The sequence below is a fragment of the Gigantopelta aegis genome, chromosome 2, assembly GCF_016097555.1.
Source record: "Gigantopelta aegis isolate Gae_Host chromosome 2, Gae_host_genome, whole genome shotgun sequence".
In the NCBI taxonomy this organism is placed as follows: Eukaryota; Metazoa; Mollusca; class Gastropoda; order Neomphalida; family Peltospiridae; genus Gigantopelta; species Gigantopelta aegis.
Window position 1 is genome coordinate 15561116 of NC_054700.1, and position 23179 is coordinate 15584294.

Consider the following 23179-nt stretch of genomic DNA (forward strand, 5'->3'; position numbering starts at 1 on the left):
ATGTTAGTCAGAACTACATACTATATGGGTGTGAGTGTAGTATACACAACCGACAGAGAACATGACAGAATCATACTTCCATTTCACAACCCGATGTTAGTTCTTCCATTTCACAACCCAATGTCAGTTCTTCCATTTCACAACCTGATGTTAGTTCTTCCATTTCACAACCCAATGTTAGTCAGAACTACATACTATATGGGTGTGAGTGTAGTATAACCAACCAACAGAAAACATGACAGAATCATTCTTCCATTTCACAACCCAATGTTAGTTCTTCCATTTCACAACCCAATGTTAGTCAGAACTACATACTATATGGGTGTGAGTGTAGTATACACAACCAACAGAAAACATGACAGAATCATACTTCCATTTCACAACCCAATGTTAGTTCTTCCATTTCACAACCCAATGTTAGTCAGAACTACATACTATATGGGTGTGAGTGTAGTATACACAACCAACAGAAAACATGACAGAATCATACTTCCATTTCACAACCCAATGTTAGTTCTTCCATTTCACAACCCAATGTTAGTTCTTCCATTTCACAACCCAATGTTAGTCAGAACTACATACTATATGGGTGTGAGTGTAGTATACACAACCAACAGAAAACATGACAGAATCATACTTCCATTTCACAACCCAATGTTAGTTCTTCCATTTCACAACCCAATGTTAGTCAGAACTACATACTATATGGGTGTGAGTGTAGTATACACAACCAACAGAAAACATGACAGAATCATACTTCCATTTCACAACCCAATGTTAGTTCTTCCATTTCACAACCCAATGTTAGTTCTTCCATTTCACAACCCAATGTTAGTCAGAACTACATACTATATGGGTGTGAGTGTAGTATACACAACCAACAGAAAACATGACAGAATCATACTTCCATTTCACAACCCAATGTTAGTTCTTCCATTTCACAACCCAATGTGAGTTCTTCCATTTCACAACCTGATGTTAGTTCTTCCATTTCACAACCTGATGTTAGTCAGAACTACATACTATATGGGTGTGAGTGTAGTATAACCAACAAACAGAAAACATGACAGAATCATTCTTCCATTTCACAACCCAATGTTAGTTCTTCCATTTCACAACCTCATGTTAGTTCTTCCATTTCACAACCCAATGTTAGTTCTTCCATTTCACAACCTCATGTTAGTTCTTCCATTTCACAACCTCATGTTAGTTCTTTCATTTCACAACCTCATGTTAGTTCTTCCATTTCACAACCCAATGTTAGTTCTTCCATTTCACAACCTCATGTTAGTTCTTCCATTTCACAACCCAATGTTAGTTCTTCCATTTCACAACCTCATGTTAGTTCTTCCATTTCACAACCTCATGTTAGTTCTTCCATTTCACAACCTCATCTTAGTCAGAACTACATACTGTATGGGTGAGTGTAGTATAACCAACACACAGAAAACATGACAGAATCATACTTCCATTTCACAACCCAATGTTAGTTCTTCCATTTCACAACCTGATGTTAGTCAGAACTACATACTATATGGGTGTGAGTGTAGTATACACAACCAACAGAAAACATGACAGAATCATACTTCCATTTCACAACCCAATGTTAGTTCTTCCATTTCACAACCCAATGTTAGTTCTTCCATTTCACAACCCAATGTTAGTCAGAACTACATACTATATGGGTGTGAGTGTAGTATACACAACCAACAGAAAACATGACAGAATCATACTTCCATTTCACAACCTGATGTTAGTTCTTCCATTTCACAACCTGATGTTAGTCAGAACTACATACTATATGGGTGTGAGTGTAGTATAACCAACAAACAGAAAACATGACAGAATCATTCTTCCATTTCACAACCCAATGTTAGTTCTTCCATTTCACAACCTCATGTTAGTTCTTCCATTTCACAACCCAATGTTAATTCTTCCATTTCACAACCTCATGTTAGTTCTTCCATTTCACAACCTCATGTTAGTTCTTTCATTTCACAACCTCATGTTAGTTCTTCCATTTCACAACCCAATGTTAGTTCTTCCATTTCACAACCTCATGTTAGTTCTTCCATTTCACAACCCAATGTTAGTTCTTCCATTTCACAACCTCATGTTAGTTCTTCCATTTCACAACCTCATCTTAGTCAGAACTACATACTGTATGGGTGAGTGTAGTATAACCAACACACAGAAAACATGACAGAATCATACTTCCATTTCACAACCCAATGTTAGTTCTTCCATTTCACAACCTGATGTTAGTCAGAACTACATACTATATGGGTGTGAGTGTAGTATAACCAACAAACAGAAAACATGACAGAATCATTCTTCCATTTCACAACCCAACGTTAGTTCTTCCATTTCACAACCTCATGTTAGTTCTTCCATTTCACAACCTCATCTTAGTCAGAACTACATACTGTATGGGTGTGAGTGTAGTATAACCAACAAACAGAAAACATGACAGAATCATACTTCTGTTTGGACAACTCAATGTCAGTCAGAATTATACATAAGGGGCGATTGAATCTCGGTTAGTAAAGAACTGTGTGCACGACCAACAGCTAATCACTCGGTACACAGCCAATGAAGTAAGCATCTTGCAAGAAAGAATTCAGAACATCCGGACAAATGTGCTGTCTGTGATGTAGGTTTCACCAAAGGTGTGCTGTTCCATCAGGACAATGCACCTGTTCACACGTTGGTCATCGCCATGGTTACACTGCTTCAAGCTTATTGATCAACCACCATATTCAACAGATCTAGAACTGTTTGACATCCCATCTATTATTACCTAACATGACAAAGGAGGTAGGTGACATGCAATAAGCAACTGATGACAACATTTCTGCTGTTGAAGAGTTTTTGTCCTAGAGAAAGAATCCTTCAATAGAGAAATCCAAGCATTGCAGCATCATTGGCAGATGTGTGGACCTCAAGGGTGTATACTACCAAATAAATCCTATAGACGACAATAGTAACATATGTGGTTAAAACTCCTACCTGCAGCGTATCAATCGACATAAATGCCATGGATATAAATACGACCACCACTCACCCTTAAAGTGAATCAGAAAAAATTGGGGGGTCAAGCTGCTCGTTTCTGAGATAACGGGTAGTGTCTATGACCACCCTAGTTCTGCACAAAATTAGAGCACTTTTTTTTTTACAGATACCCCATACATGTTTCAAGCACAAGACTACTTGACACAGTGGTACTAGATGAAATAAAATTGCATACATTTTTTGCCCAGATGAAACTATTTTTTTGACAACCAACACACTCACATTTATCACCAAACACAGAACTTGTGGTGTTCACTTCTCTATCAAAAGTTTGGTGCACCTCGAACTTTGACCCAGCCGGAAGTTATTTGGTTCAATACTACCTCAAAGAAGTCTATGTTGAAAAATAACAGGTAGACATGCTCATATGTTCCTGTCCTGGACAGAGGAGCCAGCGGAAGTTGACACCTGCACCCATGACAGGTGTGTGCTACAACAGCTTGCTCTGAATGTGCACCTTAAAATCTATGCCTACCAACCTATGTTCATATGCCAATTCCAAGCTAGTTATACCAAGAACCTTTCTGTCATCCCTTATACCAAATGGGTGGTAGTGCAGTACAGACAATCAACAGAAAACATGACAAAACCATACCGACATTTCGCAATCATACACAGAGAGACAAAGAAGAGTGGCAATGTAGTGTAATGTTGTTCTTTTAAATGACAAAATCATATACTGCTATTTCATGACCATATACAGAAAGACAAAGGAGGGTGCCAACACAGTGTAAACAAATAATTATAATCAACATAAAACTATGACAAAATCTTAATCAGGCTGCCATATAATGACCATAAAGAATGACAAAACATGGTGTCAGTGCAGTATAAACAAACAATCAACAGAAAATATGACAAAATCATACAGCCATTTCACAAACAAATTTCACCAATTGGTATGGTTAATTGGACATACGTCCATTTCACGAAACAAATAGTACACAGACAACTATACAACATCATGTTAATTAGACAGACATACTACACAAAGCAGGGTATCAGTGCTTTAACAAATAATCAACAGGAAAAAACCTGATAATGATCTTGCCATTTCATGACCATACACAGAAAGACATGATACTACATGAAGCAGGATATAAGTGCAGTATGAACAAACAGTTAACCAACAGAAAACATGACAAAATCATATGTCCATTTCATGAAACAAATAGTACACAGACAAATATACGACATGATGTTAATTAGACAGACATACTACACATAGCAGGGTGTCAGTGCTTTAACAAACAATCAACAGAAACAAACGACAACAATAATCCTGCCATTTTGCCATGGTACACAGAAGGACATGATACTACATTTAAGCAGGACTTCTAGATTATGGTAGCCCCACTCCCATGGCTAGTGATAGTCAGTATTGGGCTAGTAAATAATTACTATAACTAGCCCGATGGCTAGTGGAAACAAAACCTTATCAAATGCTGCATTTACATATTTCCAACCCAATCTAAGGATTTGTAAGCCCAATCTTCCTCTTTAGGTGACATATCTGAGTATTACTACTAGTAAAATTGTATTTATTTAAAGTAGGGTTAGTGAATTTTTAATCACGGCTAGTACTTTTTTAAAATCACTGATCCCATGGCTAGTGGATTTTTATCAAATTCTAGAAGCCCTGATTTAAGCAGGGTGTAAGTGCAGTTTAACAGACAATAATCCTGCCATTTTGCCATGGTACACGGAAGGACATGATACTACATTTAAGCAGGGTGTAAGTGCAGTTTAACAGACAGTGGACAGGATACATGACATGATCAAACATCAGTCTCACCAGGTCGGAAAACGATTCCTGCGTAGCCAGTGGAGCGGGTGATGCTTTTTGAAGCTTCCATTTTTGTGATCCTCGTCGTATAAACACTTCTCGTCCGTCCGTCTGCCACCCATGACAAACAAACTCAATGTCAATCTTATAATAACACTGGCACTAACATTAATATAGTTATAGTCTGTCCCACAGGAAACGGTTTGGGGTTTTTCATACTATGAAATTTACTACTAACTTTATTTATTTCTGAGCCAATTGTTTTCTATAGTCCATCCCACAGGGAATGCTTTTTTGCATACTATGAAATTTACTACTATTTATTTCTGAGCTAATTATTTTCTATATTACACACAAAAATTGTAATTTTTATTATTTCCAAAACACTTTTACTTTTCTTCTTACGTCAAATCAAACTAAAAATTTTTTTTTTTTTTTAAACATTTTTGTAGGAGGATGGGATGGACTATAGTCATATCTTAAATATATTTTATATTTTTAAAATTATTTTAATGACAGTGAATTTATTTTTTAAAACCAAAAATTATTTAAAAGTTTTAAGTAATGTAATTGTTATATATTTTTTTTTTTGACTTACTAAAGCCTAAAAAAAAAAAGAAGTGTTTCCAGGATATGATTGTAATTTAAAAAACAAAACGTACACAAAAATCCTTACTTACAAGAACATGTATGGCACCCTATCTAATTATTATTTAGCTTTGTTCTCTATGTCTAATACATAGAGATTATTACACGAGCTTGTATGTCGTACTTATTTTACAAAACGAGCGTCAGGATTATTGTATTACCCGAGCAAGAGCGAGGAAAATAAATGAATCGTGATACGAGTTTCGAAAATCAGTACGATTCACACGCGAGTGTAATAATTTCTTTATTATCCACATTATCCAAAATATTATTTTTATGAATAACAAGCTATGACCATGTCAAAACATTTCAAACAGAACTAGAAAGAGACGACAAAACGACGTCATTTTCCGAAATAACGTCATTTTTATAAATATTTACACAGATCTAAGACTAGGGAAGCTGCATTAAGTTATGACGTCGTTTCACAAAATTACATCATTCGTTGTGCATGTGAAATCATTATGACACACGTGTGTCTTACTGGTTATATTTCCCTGAATATCTTGAACTATGTGGATAAAAAACCCAAATAAACTATGCTAATAGTACTCTTAATATTTATAATTAAAAAAATAAAATCATCAGCTATACTGATTATGACCAACAGGAATTTTGATAAAGTCAATTACCGGTATAAAAACTTCAGTAAAAAACCTAAAGATACATGCAAACCATCATGCTAATTAGATAAGCAAATCCCAATTCCAAAGTTTAGATAAGAACTGCACATTTAAACTATAACTTTCTAGCTTTTACTAGTGAAAAGGCTGTATTCATATTATTTTTACTGGTTAGTATATGTACTGTTCCAGGCCGTGCAAATTAAAATAGCATGTTTAAATATATTTGATGACTATATCCAAAAACAGTGAAATAATTTTAATTTTTTTTGGTAGTGGTCTTGAGGAATATGCCATTGTTTGAGGTCAGATTAAATATAAAAGAAAATGTATTATACCATTCTTATTGCTGCAATATTCAAGGCCAACAGAGAAGAGAAATGTTAAGATGGCTGTATCTGGTGCAAGTATGAATGGAAAGGAAAGGAATGTTTGTCTAACAGTAACACAGAACATTTTAAACTGTAGGGGGCTGAACTGACAAAGCCTGTTTTAGACTTACACTCATGTAACTGCTGCAGTGAAACCTCTCAAAAAGGGACAAAGCCTGTTTTAGACTTACCCTCGTGTAACTGCTGCAGTGAAACCTCTCACAACGTGACAAAGCCTGTTTTAGACTTACCCTCGTGTAACTGCTGCAGTGAAACCTCTCACAACGTGACAAAGCCTGTTTTAGACTTACACTCGTGTAACTGCTGCAGTGAAACCTCTCACAACGGGACAAAGCCTGTTTTAGACTTACCCTCGTGTAACTGCTGCAGTGAAACCTCTCACAACGTGACAAAGCCTGTTTTAGACTTACACTCGTGTAACTGCTGCAGTGAAACCTCTCACAACGGGACAAAGCCTGTTTTAGACTTACCCTCGTGTAACTGCTGCAGTGAAACCTCTCACAACGTGACAAAGCCTGTTTTAGACTTACCCTCGTGTAACTGCTGCAGTGAAACCTCTCAGAACGGGACAAAGCCTGTTTTAGACTTACCCTCGTGTAACTGCTGCAGTGAACCCTCTCACAACGGGACAAAGCCTGTTTTAGACTTACCCTCGTGTAACTGCTGCAGTGAAACCTCTCAAAACGGGACAAAGCCTGTTTTAGACTTACCCTCGTGTAACTGCTGCAGTGAAACCTCTCACAACGGGACAAAGCCTGTTTTAGACTTACCCTCGTGTAACTGCTGCAGTGAACCCTCTCAAAATGGGACAAAGCCTGTTTTAGACTTACCCTCGTGTAACTGCTGCAGTGAACCCTCTCACAACGTGACAAAGCCTGTTTTAGACTTACCCTCGTGTAACTGCTGCAGTGAACCCTCTCACAACGGGACAAAGCCTGTTTTAGACTTACCCTCGTGTAACTGCTGCAGTGAACCCTCTCACAACGGGACAAAGCCTGTTTTAGACTTACCCTCGTGTAACTGCTGCAGTGAAACCTCTCACAACGGGACAAAGCCTGTTTTAGACTTACCCTCGTGTAACTGCTGCAGTGAAACCTCTCACAACGTGACAAAGCCTGTTTTAGACTTACACTCGTGTAACTGCTGCAGTGAAACCTCTCACAACGTGACAAAGCCTGTTTTAGACTTACCCTCGTGTAACTGCTGCAGTGAAACCTCTCAAAACGGGACAAAGCCTGTTTTAGATTTACCCTCGTGTAACTGCTGCAGTGAAACCTCTCAAAACGGAACATTTTTCACGGTCCTTTTTTTTAAACCAGTAAAGAACTTAACCTCACTAAACCGGATACCTCTTAAAACCGGACATTTTACTTCGTGTCTAAGGTGTCTGGTTTAGAGGGGTTTCACTGTACACACATCTGCAATGCTTAAACACCTGCATTTAAGAAAAACAGGCTTCGTAAATTTGGCCCAAGATCTTTAACCTGAATGCACGAATTGATGCCAATACAGCCGCTGTCAAAAAGGTAATACCTAGATATCTCGCTTTTTTGGACGAAAAATGAGGCCATCAAGAGTAGCTAGTCCTTATATAAGTGGCAGCATGCCACATGCACATTTGTTATCATTTAGTAATAAAAATAACAAGTAACAGAAAACCAATGGGTTATTTAAACACTACAGACTCGACAGTCAGCCTACTTGTAATCATCAAAGGAAGATTTAAAAAGGCTTTTCAGTTTTATATATATCTATATATGTATGTATATATATGTATATACATGTATATACATGCATGTATATATATATATATATATATATATATATATATATACACATATATGTATGTATGTATGTATGTATGTATGTATGTATGTACATACATATATATATATTAATGAGAACTATGTCCTAAACTGGACTATATGAAACTGCTACACAGTGGTGTGGGGCCATAACTGGGAACCTCAGCCAAGACAGTGAATGAAGCAACCTACCAACCTGGCGACACCACAAAAGCTACTATTATGATTAGCAGCAAGGGATGGGGTGGGGTTTTTTCACAATTGGTTTAGTTGCACTGTTTTAGTTTGAGAAAAACTTGCGAATTAGTGTGATTATTAGCGGCTCAAACCAATCCCAGAAAAACGTAATTTGGTGAAGATTAATGCAATCAGGCAGAGATTATTTCAACAAACACTGTAGATGGCTGCACCAAAAACACTATATGGCGCTGTCAGTAGCTTGAACAATGCATGAAGAACAGTATAAAAAGTCACTAGATATGTATGAAGAACAGTATTATAATTAATCAAAATACTGTCAATAAAAACTGGAAAGATGCAGTAAGAACAGTATAATACTTGAATATATAAGGGGAATATGCCGTAAGAACAGTATAATAATGTCAGTAAATATGGGAAAAGATGCAGTAAGAACAGTATAATACTGTCAGTAAATACGGGAAAAGATGCAGTAAGAACAGTATAATACTGTCAGTAAATATGGGAAAAGATGCAGTAAGAACAGTATAATACTGTCAGTAAATATATAGAATAAATGCAATACCGTAGGTATAGTATAACTGTTAAATATTTGAAGATGGTGTAGTACTGGTACTGCCGAAAAAAACAAAACACAAACAAGAGCCCTGATTAATAAAAAACAAAGTAATTCATTCCAAGTGCGATAATAAAACAGACACATACCTCATCCTTCTCTGGTGTTTGGAATGCTTTTGCCAATTCATGGACCCTGAAACCACACACAAACAAAAAAGCTATATATAGAGGATAGTCCCCTGTGTCTGTCTTGTGATATCATAATTTATCAGCACAAGTTGATAAAGTATGAAATCAGAGACTTGCTGATAAATTATGACATCACAAGACATGAGGGGGGTATTCTTTTTATCATGCATTACCATTCTTTCATTTGCGACAATTGTAAACAATGTCAGTCATATGGGTTGAATGTTACTATATTTGGCAACGGTAGACTCGTTAACTAGTAGAATGACAGTGGTGTGACGTCACTAATGATAGGTTTAGCGCTGAAACATACACAGAGACGTAACAAAAAGAAGCAATATCTTCTAGGAGAATATCGCAGAAGATATTGCAAATTATAGTACCAGCAATATTGCCTACAAAAGTCTTTAATGGATACTAAGGAGGGGGTAGAAGGCATTTTAAATATTTTAATTAATGGTGTGTCTGCCACAGTTTTACCACTAAGTATACATGGTTTCAATAACACCAATTTTTTTTGTTCATTTCAATGTAGTTACTATGCGGGAATAAATTCTGTATTAAACGGTAAAAAAATATCCCTTGTAACCCAAGACAGACCATCCTAAAATGTTAGCTTTGGAAGACCTAGCAACAATTTGTTTTTTAATACTCAAGTATCATTAAACTTTCGTTTATTCATTCTCTCATCCAACGGACCTCCCAGAGTTTTTGTTAGAATCAAGACTTTCTTCCTTCTCCATGGGGATGAAGTTGTAGCCTGAGCCCGTGCTGGTGGGCGTGACTGGGGGTGTTGTCATGGAGTCGACCTGACCCTTATTGTTCGTTAACATCGTCTCTGACTCAGAGTCCTCCAGAATGCCACTGCTCCTGATGATTAAAAAATAACACACAAAAATGAGTATTCTCTCACGATGCTCCTGGTAGAAAATAACCCACAAATAGTTCTTTCAAAATGGTTACACCACTGTTCCTGGTGATAAATAAATAAAACACAATAGTTCTCTCAAGATGGTTACACCACTGTTCCTAGTAAAAAATAACCCACAAATAGTTCTCTCAAGATGGTTACACCTCTGTTCCTGGTGAAAAAACATATCAAATGAAGGGTCCACGGGAATAACCTGTGATGTAACTGTTAAATTAACAGTTACAACTCAACAAACATGTAATATTTATACCTAATAAAGCATAATTTACCAACAACTTTTAATGACCTACCATACCATAATTATAGCTTTTTTTTCCAAAGAATAATAAATATGTCTTAAAATGTTTCAACCACAACTAGAAGGAGATGACAAAATGATGTTATATTTTACATACACGGTCTGGGCAAGGACTGGGGAATCAACATCATGTTATGTGGTTGCTTCCCAAAATTACGTCATTACACTTGTCATTACAATGTGGTTTACCAACAACATTTGAATAATAATGTATTTATACCATAATTATAGAGAAGTGGGGAAAGAAAAGTTTTTTCCAAAGAAAAAATAAATATGTCTTAAAATGTTTTTTCATGAACACAACTAGAAGGAGATGACGAAATGATGTATAAGAATAGTTTCCATGGTCTGGGCAAGGACTGGGGAAGCACACATCACGGTTATGTGGTCAGACATATGGTTAAGGACCACACAATTTTGACGTCATTACACTTGTTATTACACATAGGCTACTTTTTAAATCATGTGCAATAATATCTGTAATTTATTAACCATATGGGCAGAGAGAAGTGGTTGAAAGAAATGTGATCTTTCTCTAGGAAAAGACAAAAATAAAATCGGAGCACCCTAGATATGTATTTGGATTAAAACTTCATGAACAGTGAACCCACTATACCACGGTTAATTGTGTGTAAGAATAGTTTCCATGGTGGAAGGCATGTCAACAACTAACTTACGTCATCAGACGAAATGCTGTCTCTTGTTCTCAATTTGCAAACTTGTTTTCAACAACAGTATTGTTTGAAAATCTGCCATTAAATGATACATACTGAAAATGATACATGGCAAAATACCGTTTATCTTGCACTCGTAAACTTGCCAAAGGCTCGGGAAGGACAACATCAATTCGTTCTTGCAAGATATATTGTATTGCCTCGTAGCTCATTGAGTATTCTCCAAATCCTAAATTGTTTGCATGGCAAAGTCTAAAAACACACATCACTGAAGCAAGCGGACGTGTAGTATTTGTTTTCATGTTAGTGTGTGTGTCTTTCTACGAACTACTCGACAGGACTTACTCCTCCGAGTCCCTCCTCTGCACGTGAAGAATGTCGCGCTCCAGTTCCTCGGCGCTCGACTCCTTGATGAGCACCCCCTCGTCGCTCATCGACGACTGCATGTCCTCCCCCTGCTTCAGCCGCACCCGTTCCTCCTCCCGACTCTGACGGGCAGCTACCATCTGGCAGAACCTACAACAACACAACAGCAAAATATTAAATACATTAATATTGGAAAAAACATCTTGCAAAGACTACAAGTACACAACAAAATATTAATAGAGAAGTTAATGATGTGATGAAGGTAAGAATGAGAAATTCTGTTAGGCTCTGTCGAGCGGAATTTCTCATTTGACTTGAACAGGATAAAGCAGATATCCAACGTCATTAACTGGTTATTATCTTTCTCCTGCAAAACGTAAAAATTAAGTGCTGTGGGCTTAGTCTGACCACTTCAGAGAGTGTTCAGTAGTTACTTCTGGCATTGTTAAGAGGCACTTTTAACCACCTACTATGCTTCCCATCTACTGGCGGTCGTTAGTGCCGTGGGTCAGACCAGCTTTATTAGTGGCATAGGAGGAGAATGCCAGGTGGGTGCAGGGAAATACATAGAGACTGCACCAGTGGAGGAAGCTGAGACAGGTAGGCAATGGTGTGGACAGCTCAGAAGACAGAGTTGGAAAAAACTGACAGAAAGGATCTGAAGCAGATTGAAATCGTGGGAGAAATTGGAAAGTTTTTTTTATATTAAGATAATGAGAATGGTAGGGAGAGAGTGATAGATGAGAAAGATGATTAAAAGTGTGAACATATTTGCTTGGACAGTAAGTTGAATAAGACTAAGATGAATAAAAGTGTGAACCAGCTTGGACAGGATCTGAACCACTGTCGTCAGCTTGATTGTCCAACAGCCGATACTAAACACATTAACATTAGATATAATCATCTTGCAAAATACAACAAATACACAACAAAATAATGTCAGGGATAGTCGCTCTGTAAATCTGACCCCAACTCACAAAGCAATCTTAGTGCTAAGATCACCTAAATTCATAAGATAGTTATGAACTTAAGATAATCTTTGCACTAAGTTCACTTCATGGAACGGGGCCCAGATAGTTTGTTTTGTTTAACGACACCACTAGAGCACATTGATTAATTAATCATCGGTTATTGAATGTCAAACATTTGGTAATTTTTACTCGTAGTCATCAGAGGGAACCTGCTACATTTTTCCTAAAGCAGAAAGAGATCTGTTATATGCACTTTCCCACAGACAGGAAAGCATATACCACATCCTTTGTTCAGTTGTGGTGCACTGGTTAAGAGTGAGAAAAACCCCAATTAGCTGAATGGATCCACTGAGGTGGTTTGATCCTGCGACGTAAGCACCTCAAACGAGCACTCAGCCGACTGAGCTAAATCTCGCGCTAGGGCCCAGATAGAAGAAGAAGAAATGTTTTATTTAATGATGCACTCAACACATTTTATTTATGGTTATATGGCATCAAACATATGGTTAAGGACCACACAGATAATCCGTTGTCGCCACTTCATGGGCTACTCTTTTTGATTAGCATCAAGGGATATTTTATATGCACCATCCCCCAGACAGGGTAGTACATACCACAGCCTTTGATATACCAGTCGTGGTACACTGGCTGGAACGAAATATAGGGGCCCAGATAGTCACCGACATACAGAAGATAACGACAGCCTACCTCTTCCTGGCGAGATGTCCACGACATGCCGTCTGTACAAGAATGACCTTGGCACGGTAGCGTCGGTACTGCCGCTGCACTGACCGTGCTCGGTACCAAGTCTGTATAACAAGCGCGGCACGCTCTTCACGCAGTTTAGTCAGTGTACGCTGAGCAATGAATCGTCGGATATATTTCTGAAATAAAGACAATAATTCTGCTTATAAAGCTTGTCTACTATAAACTGGACTGGTGCAAAAAAAAAAAAAAAAAAAATTATTCAAAAATTTAAAGGGACATACCCTAGTTTTTAAACACTTAAGGCATATTTTTTACTATTAGAGCCGTTTTTGTTAACTGAAATCATACTTTACTTAGATTTTATTTTTTAGATTATCCATTTTTCGTACATTCGAAGTGTTTTTCGTCATTCTGGTGTTCTTAATATCACAAAATGATTTCTCACATTTTTTTAAACGTACGTGTGTCTGTGAAGTAACAGTTATGGAGTTGAGTTTAGTCTATTTTTAGAGGGTATTTCATCATTTCAAAGTCACAGACTCATGTTTCACTCAATTGTAACTTTATCCAAATGTGTTACAGGTTTGTAGATTAACTAAACCTAGTGTTCATTTTCACGGGTTGAAACTAGGGTCTGTCCCTTTAATGGAAAATTTAAAAAGTATTTCATATTTAAAATTCGTGATTAATTAAATTTTTATATAAATAATAATAATTAAAAAAATAATATATTTTTAATTCATTATAATAGCTTAAATAAAGAGTCGCAGAATTCTAGGTAAAACAAATAATTCTTACTTGGAGTGTAAGAACAGCAGACAGTAGACGAATAAAGTTCTGTCGTTCCAGAATGGTTTTTGCCCAGCGCTGTATTTTAATAACTCGCTCCATTATTGCACGGTGTAGCGCCTCATCCAGGAGGATTTTCTCACTTTCTCGTAGGAACAGCTGAAAATATAACCCAATCATTAGAAGATGTTATAAAATAAAGCTGAAAAAATACTTTATTAGATGATATTATAAAACAAAAATCAATGTACTATTCATTCTTCGGAAGTTTAAAATGGATAAATGGAAGAATGGATGCATGGATGCATGGATGGATGGATGGATGGATGGATGGATGGATGGATGGATGGATGGATGCATGAATAGATAAATGTTGAATAGATGGATAAATGATGGATGAATGGATGGATGGATAATGGATGGATGGATGGATGGATGATGGATGGATGGATGGTTCAGACAGACAGATAAACATATTTTGCATAGATAAATGGAGTGAAGGATATAAAGTGGAATGAAGAATTGATGGATAAATTGATGGTTGATAGGTGGATTATTTTTAAATAAGGGAGTGACTAAGCAAACAAATTAACTTAAATACAGAATAAAAATACCTTGTTGATTCCAATCTGGTAGTTTTCTTGGTTGAGGGCCATCTTGTCTAAGAACAGTTTGACATCTTCCTTTGAACTGAGCAGACCTTTAGGTAACAGAATCTTGTACTGCTGAATAAACTCCTGAAATATAACAACACAATTTTCAGTGTCATACCTGTTATAACTAAAACAAACACTGAACATACTGAACAATTATATTATGAACTAATACAAAAAAAACAAAAACAAATATACTGCCATTCACTTTGTCAAAAACTGTCATTGATCATTGTCTTAAAATCTGTTTTATTTAACGACACCACAAAGAGCACAATGATTTATTATTCATCAGCTATTCAATGTTGAACATGTTAACTTTTGTCTCGTAGTTTCCCCATTAGCAGCAAGGGATCTTTTATATACACTTTCCAACAGACAGGACAGCACATACCACAACCTTTGATGTACCAGTATTGGGGCACTGGTTGAGAATTAGATAATGGGTTCACTGAGGTTATTTGATCATGTGACGCAAGAACCTCAAGCGATTGCTCTACTAACTTAGCCCCTTGATCTTTGGTTTTTTCCTTGAAATGTTTTCTAGTTACCATTTGTATGGCTAATCATTAGTTCCTAAAACAATGGTATTTAAAATGTATGTGTACCTCAAACCTCAGTCTGTAGTTGTATCCAGATTGTGAGTGTATGATGGTGTGTATATATATATATAAAGTGTATGAATGATGGAGTGTATTTAAAATGTATGTGTACCTCAAACCTCAGCCTGTAGTTGTATCCTGACTGTCGGATCTCAACGGTGGCTAACATCCCTGTGTACCGCAGCTGTTGTAAAACCAGATCATCGTTGAACACACATGCAGCCTGCAATACAACATGCACAGTAAAGGAAAGGAAGGTTTAATAAGAGACACTCAACACATTTTATTTACTATTTACGGTTATATGGCTTCAGACATGTGGTTAAGGACTACACAGATATTGAGGGAGGAAACCTGCTGTCACCACTTCATGGACTACTCTTTTCGATTAGCAGCAAGGGATCTTTTATATGCACCATCCCACAGACAGGATAACACATACCATCTAAAATGTACCAGTCGTGGTGCACTGGCTGGAGCGAGAAATAGCCCAATGGGCCCACTGACTGTAGTTGGATCGATCCCAGATCGACCGCACATCAAACGAATGCTTAACCACTGGGCTATGTTCCGCCACATTACACAATGAACACACACGCAGCCTGCAAGGTTTAATAAATTCAATTCAATTCTTTATTCCGTTTTTAGGCCATAGCCCTGTACAGTTGTAACCAGGTGACATTTGAAGACCCGTTGATCAACAATTCATATAACAAACTAAATATTATTTAACTGCAATTAGTTTGTATATACATTTTAGGAAGAATAACAATATTTGTATTTTCTAACAATTATTTTTGGTGTACATGATCTGTATAGGTCTACAAATAAACTTGATCCCACTATTATAGTTTTGATTCATATATTCATTCTCATAATTATTTTCCTTTATTACCATCCCACCCTCACCCACATACACACACTTTATCAACGTGTAGTCTGCTTATGATGTTGAACAACTGGCTACCTTTGTGCAGTGTGACCGCAAAGTACCACTTGTAAAACCATCATTATAATCTTCTTGCATATTTACATTACACACACCAGATCTGCACTTACAACACTTCTTTCCTTTAACTGGAATGGAAGGCTTAATAAATACCTAATCACTCATTTCACATTTAAAGAGTATATTTCTATGAAAAATGGACAGTGCAGTAAGGGCTATGTGGTTAACGGACTACAAAAAAAAAAAAAAAGGGAGGAAACCAATATTGTCAATACTTACATAGACTACTCTGTAATCATAAAAAAAAGGTTTAAAAGGCATTTGGTATCTTTTATATGCACCAAAAAAAGAAACAGACAGGTTATAACCCGATTTTATATACCACGGCCTTTTGATAAGGTACCAGTCCCAACACATTCCCGTTACATTCGATAAAACGCAGCACTGTACAATAAAGCTGTGAAGTGAGCAAAAAAGCCCGTGCAAATGGGTCCACTGACGTGGATCGATCCCAGACACCGACCGCACATCAAAGTGCAATGCTTTACCACTGGGCTATGTTCTGGCCACAGTTACACATCCAGGACATGCCACGCAGCCTGCAAGGTTTAATCAATTCAATCGCCGACTAGACGCAGGCGAATTCTTTATTCCGTTTTTAGGCCATAGCCCATTTACAGACAAACAAAAGGTGACATTTGAAGGACCAACGTTGTTCAACAATTCATCCCTAGCAAACTAAATATTATTTAACTGCAGGATTAGTTTGTATATAGATTTTACAGCCGGAAGAATAACAGGATATTTGTATTTTCTAACCAATTATTTTTGGTGTACATTAGACGTCCAATATAGGTCTCAAATTAACACCATACACCGTCGACTATTACTGCAGTGGTGCCAGATTCATCGACCAATTTATCAAACTGCGATATTTAGGTTATTTTCCTTTATTATTTCTGCCCAACCGTCATGGAACATGCACTCTTTATGAACGTTATGTAGTCAGCTGCGTGCAGGATTGTTGAACAATTGGACCTTTGTGTCATGGTGTGTGACATCTCACACATTCCAAAGTACCTGGTCCACTGCAATACCTGAAACATACATTGTTATCATCTTCACATGTATTACATTGGCCACGCCAGATCTGTCCAAACTTACACCACTTCTTTCCTTTCTCACAACTGCAATGCTTTAGAACTAAATTAAATGTCCTAATGGCCAGTGACATCACCGGATTTCACCAATGTAAAGAGTATATTTCGACAGCGACAACCACAGCCCCAGACAATGCTGGTAGCAGCCTTGCAGGCCGAGTGGCTACAATTTCAGAAACGTTATTTTATTTAGTAACTTCCACGGTGCCAAAACAAAGGCCACAATTGACTCCAGAAAAAAAAAGTAACTTACTCAAATGGACTAGAGTGAATTTGAAAATACTACATTAAGGACTCATCCTACAATGTAAATCATTAAAAAAAGGTTTCAAAAGGCATTTGAGTATGTTTTATATATTTTGTTTTTAATGAAGAATATTTCCTAAAACTGCAATATATATTAAGCTGCTACAGCAAGTAATGATATAACAACTTGGTCTGTCAAAAACTGTTATTTCTCACCTTGTCAACATTCGACTTGATACACCGGATGAAGAAAGGATTGGCTTGATTTAATGCTTTCATCAGACGAGATAGTGACCACTGAAAATAATAAAAAACAACCTCACATAATATACACATCTATACTGAGCAAAATTAATTAAGGCCCAATTGGCTTTTTGCAACTCTTTTCCAGTGTCATAGTATGTTAGCAAATTTTGATGACATTGTTTCAGTAAAATGTTACCTATGATAAATACAAAAATTGTGCACACTGTGGGATGTCCGTGCATTTATGAAACTACCAACATAGACATTTGGTTTGGATTTATAACACATTCATAACGATACTTGTAATTGTTTACTCTCTAAATTGTTGTTGCAATCATTTAAGTGTAAGAAAATGTCACAATAGAGACACTGTAGTCCCTACAATGAAAAAAGCTGGGTTGTTTTTGTAGTTTTTTTTAAAACTATTATACACGGTCATAGGAAGGTGCCAAAATGTGGGAGGCACACACACACACACATATATATATAAATATATAAATACATGTAAAAAAAACAAAACAACAACATCGCTGCTACAAAGTGGGGGGGGGGGGGGGAGGAGGGCATTTCCCCCACTCACTTTCTAAGTCAGGGCTATATTTTTTTTAAACGTCGAACACATCTTAATCTCTTAATTAATTTTCGATGAGTATGTATACCATGAATGAATGAATGTTTAACGACACCCCAGCATGAAAAATACATCGGCTATTGGGTGTCAAACAATGGTAAAGGCAAAACATGAAGTGATGATCAAGATAAAAATTCAATAATCAAATAAAAACACAGTGTAAAGAACTGTGCAAAAATACAAATATCACAGATAGATAAAATTAAAATGAATAAAAGTCAGTATCTCGAAAAAATTGCAATAAAAGTTCTGTATGGAATCGAAATGATTCCATCATATAGTATGTAAACCAAGTCCAACATTTTAAATAAAGAGCAAGACATTTAGTGTGTTACAGATGCAACCTCAAATGTTCAAATCTACAACAGTTACTGCATCTGTGTAATTCATGGATACGTGCAATAACTATAGTCCTTCTCACAGTGATCGACTTTTATCATACTATGAAATTTACTACAAGTTATTTATTTCTGAGCCGACTGTTTTCTAAACTACTCACAAAAACTCTATGTTTGTGTTATTTACAAAACACTTACTTTTTTCTTCTTTTTTTTAACCTCTATCCAAACAGAAATTATATATAAAAAAAAACACATTTACATTTTTACTTTTCTTTCCACATCAAACCAAACCGAAATTATTTACAAATTAGTTTTTTGTAGTAAGATAGGACGGACTATAGTAAAGGAACACTATTTACCTGAAACTGAGCACCAACACTGGGCGACTGTTTCTTGGACCCGTGTCGACTGCCGCCCACATTGAGCATCGTTCTGTTGGCAATCGCCTTCAGAGTCTTGATGTCTCGGAAACTCTACAGTACAAGACAGATACAGAGATCATACACAGCTCATACAGGGCTATACACAGTTTATACGGGGCTATACACAGCTCGTACGGGGCTATACACAGCTAATACGGAGTTATACACAGCTGGTACGGGGCTATACACAGCTGGTACGGGGCTATATACAGCTGGGTACGGGGCTACCCACAGCTGGTACGGGGCTACCCACAGCTGGTACGGGGCTACCCACAGCTGGTACGGGGCTACCCACAACTCATACGGGGCTACACACAGCTCGTACGGGGCTATACACAGCTGGTACGGGGCTATACACAGCTGGTACGGGGCTATATACAGCTGGTACGGGGCTACCCACAGCTGGTACGGGGCTACCCACAGCTGGTACGGGGCTACACACAGCTTGTACGGGGCTACCCACAGCTGGTACGGGGCTACCCACAGCTGGTACGGGGCTACCCACAGCTGGTACGGGGCTACCCACAACTCATACGGGGCTACACACAGCTCGTACGGGGCTATACACAGCTCGTACAGGGCTATTTACATTGAGCATCATTAAACACAAATACAGAGATCATACACAGCTCATAAAGGGCTATTCAACGATTGCTTAATACCAAAAACTGGCAATGTTTATACCTACAATGTACCCAACATCTCCTATGTATAGTAATGTTGTCCATTTAAAAATAATTTTATAAAAAGAAAACCTAGAGTTCACTTACCAGGGACGGTCTTGGCTTTGGCTTGAAAGACTTGCTTTTTCTGGAAGATACAGTGATATTAATTTGTTTAAAACACACTAAATTTCACAACTTTTATTACTTTCACAAGCCTAAAGAGTAGGTATTAATTTTGCTACCCCTTGCTCGGTCCAAAAAATTTACATTAAAATGGTTGATTTTACTAGGGTTTTTTTTAATTGACTTTTTTTTAAAAAGAATGCATTAGCATTAACACCCTAACTGTCAGTGGACTCGACTAAACTGGCATCTGCCTAAACCAGATTTTTGTGTAAACCTGTATGATTTCAAATTCCTGTTCACCAATCATTACTGTACCATGAATAAAACTCTGCTTAAACCAGATATCAAATAAAAAATGTTTTAAAAACGTTGATAAAATATTAAAATAAATTCAGATATTAAATACACAGATATATATACATGTATGTATGTGTACCTAACACATGGTAAAATTACAAAGAATATGCAGGGATTTGCCTATCAAATGTTTAATAATGTAGACATTGTCAATACTGTTCTTCAATTTCTTCATTTGGTCGTTCTGACTCATAGTCATTAGAGGAAACCCGCTACATTTTTCCTAATGCAGTAAAGGATCTTTTATATGCACTTTCCCACAGACAGGAAAGCATACCATGGCCTTTATCCAGCTGTGGTGCACTGGTTGGAATGAGAAAAATCCCAATCAGTTGAATGGATCCACTGAGGTGGTTCGATCCTGCAACGCGAGCACCTCAAGCGAGCAGTCAACCCACTGAGCTAAATCCTGCCCCTGACAACTAGAATGACAACCACATTAGTTTATTTTGTAAAATTTTTAATCTCAGCTGTGAATCAATAAATCTGGAGACAGAAACTCTAAAATAAATAGTCTGATGAATCAAATGTTTTCCATATTTCGCCAACACCAATAACTTTTGTTAGACAAAGGATTTTAAAATTATATTTCATTAGATCAAACAATGACTGTTTTCGAAAATCATTTGAGAAGTTAAATACACACCAGTGGCTACAATTTAACATATACTGATAAATAAATAGTCACAGAAAATATTGACTACGACCAAAAACCGAATCCACAGTATCAGGAAGTTACCTATGTTACTAGCAGTTAATCCCAAAGTACTGACATTCAATTCCACATTACTTATCTTTATTATCCACATAGTTCAAGATATTCAGGGAAATATAACCAGCATGACCCACGTGTGTCATAATGATTTAACGTGCATCACGAATGACGTGATTTTGTGAAGTGAAGTCATAACTTAATGCGGTTTCCTCAGTGTAACCACTTATCAAAATGATGTCGTTTTGTCATCTCTTTTTAGTTACGTTTGACACGTTTTGACATGGTCCTAGCTTGTTATTCGTGAATATAATATTTTGGATAATGTGGATAACAAAGAAATTATTACACTCGCATGTGAGTCTCACTGATTTTACGAAACTCGTGTCAGGATTCATGTATTACGCTCGCTCTCGCTCAGGTAATACAATAATCCTGACACTTGTTTAGTAAAATCAGTACGACACACAAGCTCGCATAATAATCTCTATATATTATATACAGACATAACTACTCTAGCAGTGAACTAAGCTTGGTCTCAAATACCAGATGTTCCCTTATTTTTTCAATTAGTATATGTCATTTGTAGAATGTCTTTAAATGATATGATTAGAAGATGTATTTAAAAATTAAAGCAACTGTTAAGCAAATCAAAAAGTAAGTTAAATAAATTGAGTTCATATAACGAAAAAGCAAAATTAAATTATAAACACAAATACAACACAAACGCTGAAATCCCATTAATGAAGTTAGTACATGCAGGAAAACTGTTGTCTTCTTCGATCACAACTTTTCATACAAACCATTGTTCTTTTTACGCATGTCGGAGGCAACTTTAAATTCACACAAACCACCTATCAGTTATGTGCTTAAAAGTTAACTTTAAAAATAAAATTATGAATTCTGAACTGTATGGTTTAAATCTATTACTCTGTAGTGTTTGTGTTGCCAATAACCAGAAGGGCTGTCCAAGTGTTTTTATCATTTTGTCATGGGCAGTGTGTAGGTGCGACGAGTACTGGAAAAAACAGTTAAATGTGTAACATTAAAAACCTTTTGCCTATTGGCCAATTTCAATACTCTCTCTCTCTCACTCACTCTGTCTCTCTCTCCCTGTCTCTTTCTTTATCTCTCTCTCACTCTCTCTTTCACTCTCTCTCTCTCTCTCTTCCTCTTATTCTCCGTCTATCTCTCTCTTCCTCTTATTTTCTATCTCTCTCTCTTTCTATTATTCTCGGTCTATCTCTGTATTTCTGTCTGTCTATTTGACTGTATCTGTCTCTGTATGTCTTTCTCTCTCTGTCGAACTCTCTCTCCCTTTCTTCTCTCCCTTTCTCCTCTCCCTTTCTCCCCCTGGGTAGAGTTAGATCCCTCCCTCTCTCGCTCTCTCCCCCCTCTCTCTCTCCCCCTCCCTCTCTCCTCCATTAGCAATGTATAAATATCAATTTATTATATTAAATTTTGTCATCTTAACTTTATACAAAACATTTGTATTTGTAAATACAGGGTGAGGCCTTAATATAGACTTAAGCTTAATGACCACACCCAAAACAACATACCTGACAGTTAATAAATATTGTCTTAAAAACCAATCCCGCATATTTGAGAGTAAATTGTAAGTGTTTAAAACCAAATCTACTGAGAGAACCTACTTAAGTAGTTTTCTGGCTTTTCGAATCACTTTTGTGTCGACGGCATTAAAATGCGACTCCAAAATGCGAGCCTCCTGCATGCCATGCCGCTTTATGTATACACAGTCATCGTCACTAGCGACGGCGTGGTCGATGCCACATGCGGTGAGTTGACGCTCATGCATGGGAGACAGAGTACTCGGCCTCGGAACACCGTCAGTGCAATGTGCATCGCTAGATGGTAACATAGCAACAAAACAAAATATATAAACAAAAACAAATTAAAAAATCAAACATCACAACAAAACATGCAACAACAACTTGGAATCTGTGGCCACTAGAGCAGGTCTGACTGTACTTTTATCACAGTGATAAACACTTCTCGCCAGTTATCATGATTTCCCTTCAAATCTGGATACAGATTCATTCA

The 23179-nt window shown here is 37.0% G+C and overlaps 1 protein-coding gene across 8 annotated transcripts in view; it reads right to left on the reverse strand.

Moving 5' to 3' along the window:
- LOC121381958 (unconventional myosin-IXAa-like) overlaps window positions 1-23179 on the reverse strand; it is a 178119-nt gene that overhangs the window by 52540 nt on the left and 102400 nt on the right. For 7 of the 8 annotated variants that reach the window (XM_041511404.1, XM_041511412.1, XM_041511395.1 and 4 more), the window contains exons 17-28: window positions 22771-22983; window positions 20029-20068; window positions 19196-19309; window positions 17835-17915; window positions 15376-15486; window positions 14623-14745; window positions 14018-14167; window positions 13220-13395; window positions 11520-11690; window positions 9971-10141; window positions 9230-9275; window positions 4868-4969 (exon numbers count right to left, since the gene is read on the reverse strand). In XM_041511404.1, coding sequence (XP_041367338.1) covers window positions 4868-4969; window positions 9230-9275; window positions 9971-10141; window positions 11520-11690; window positions 13220-13395; window positions 14018-14167; window positions 14623-14745; window positions 15376-15486; window positions 17835-17915; window positions 19196-19309; window positions 20029-20068; window positions 22771-22983 — 1498 coding nt within the window. The remainder of the gene's footprint in view (window positions 1-4867; window positions 4970-9229; window positions 9276-9970; window positions 10142-11519; window positions 11691-13219; window positions 13396-14017; window positions 14168-14622; window positions 14746-15375; window positions 15487-17834; window positions 17916-19195; window positions 19310-20028; window positions 20069-22770; window positions 22984-23179) is intronic. The other variant, XM_041511421.1, reaches the window with a different exon arrangement.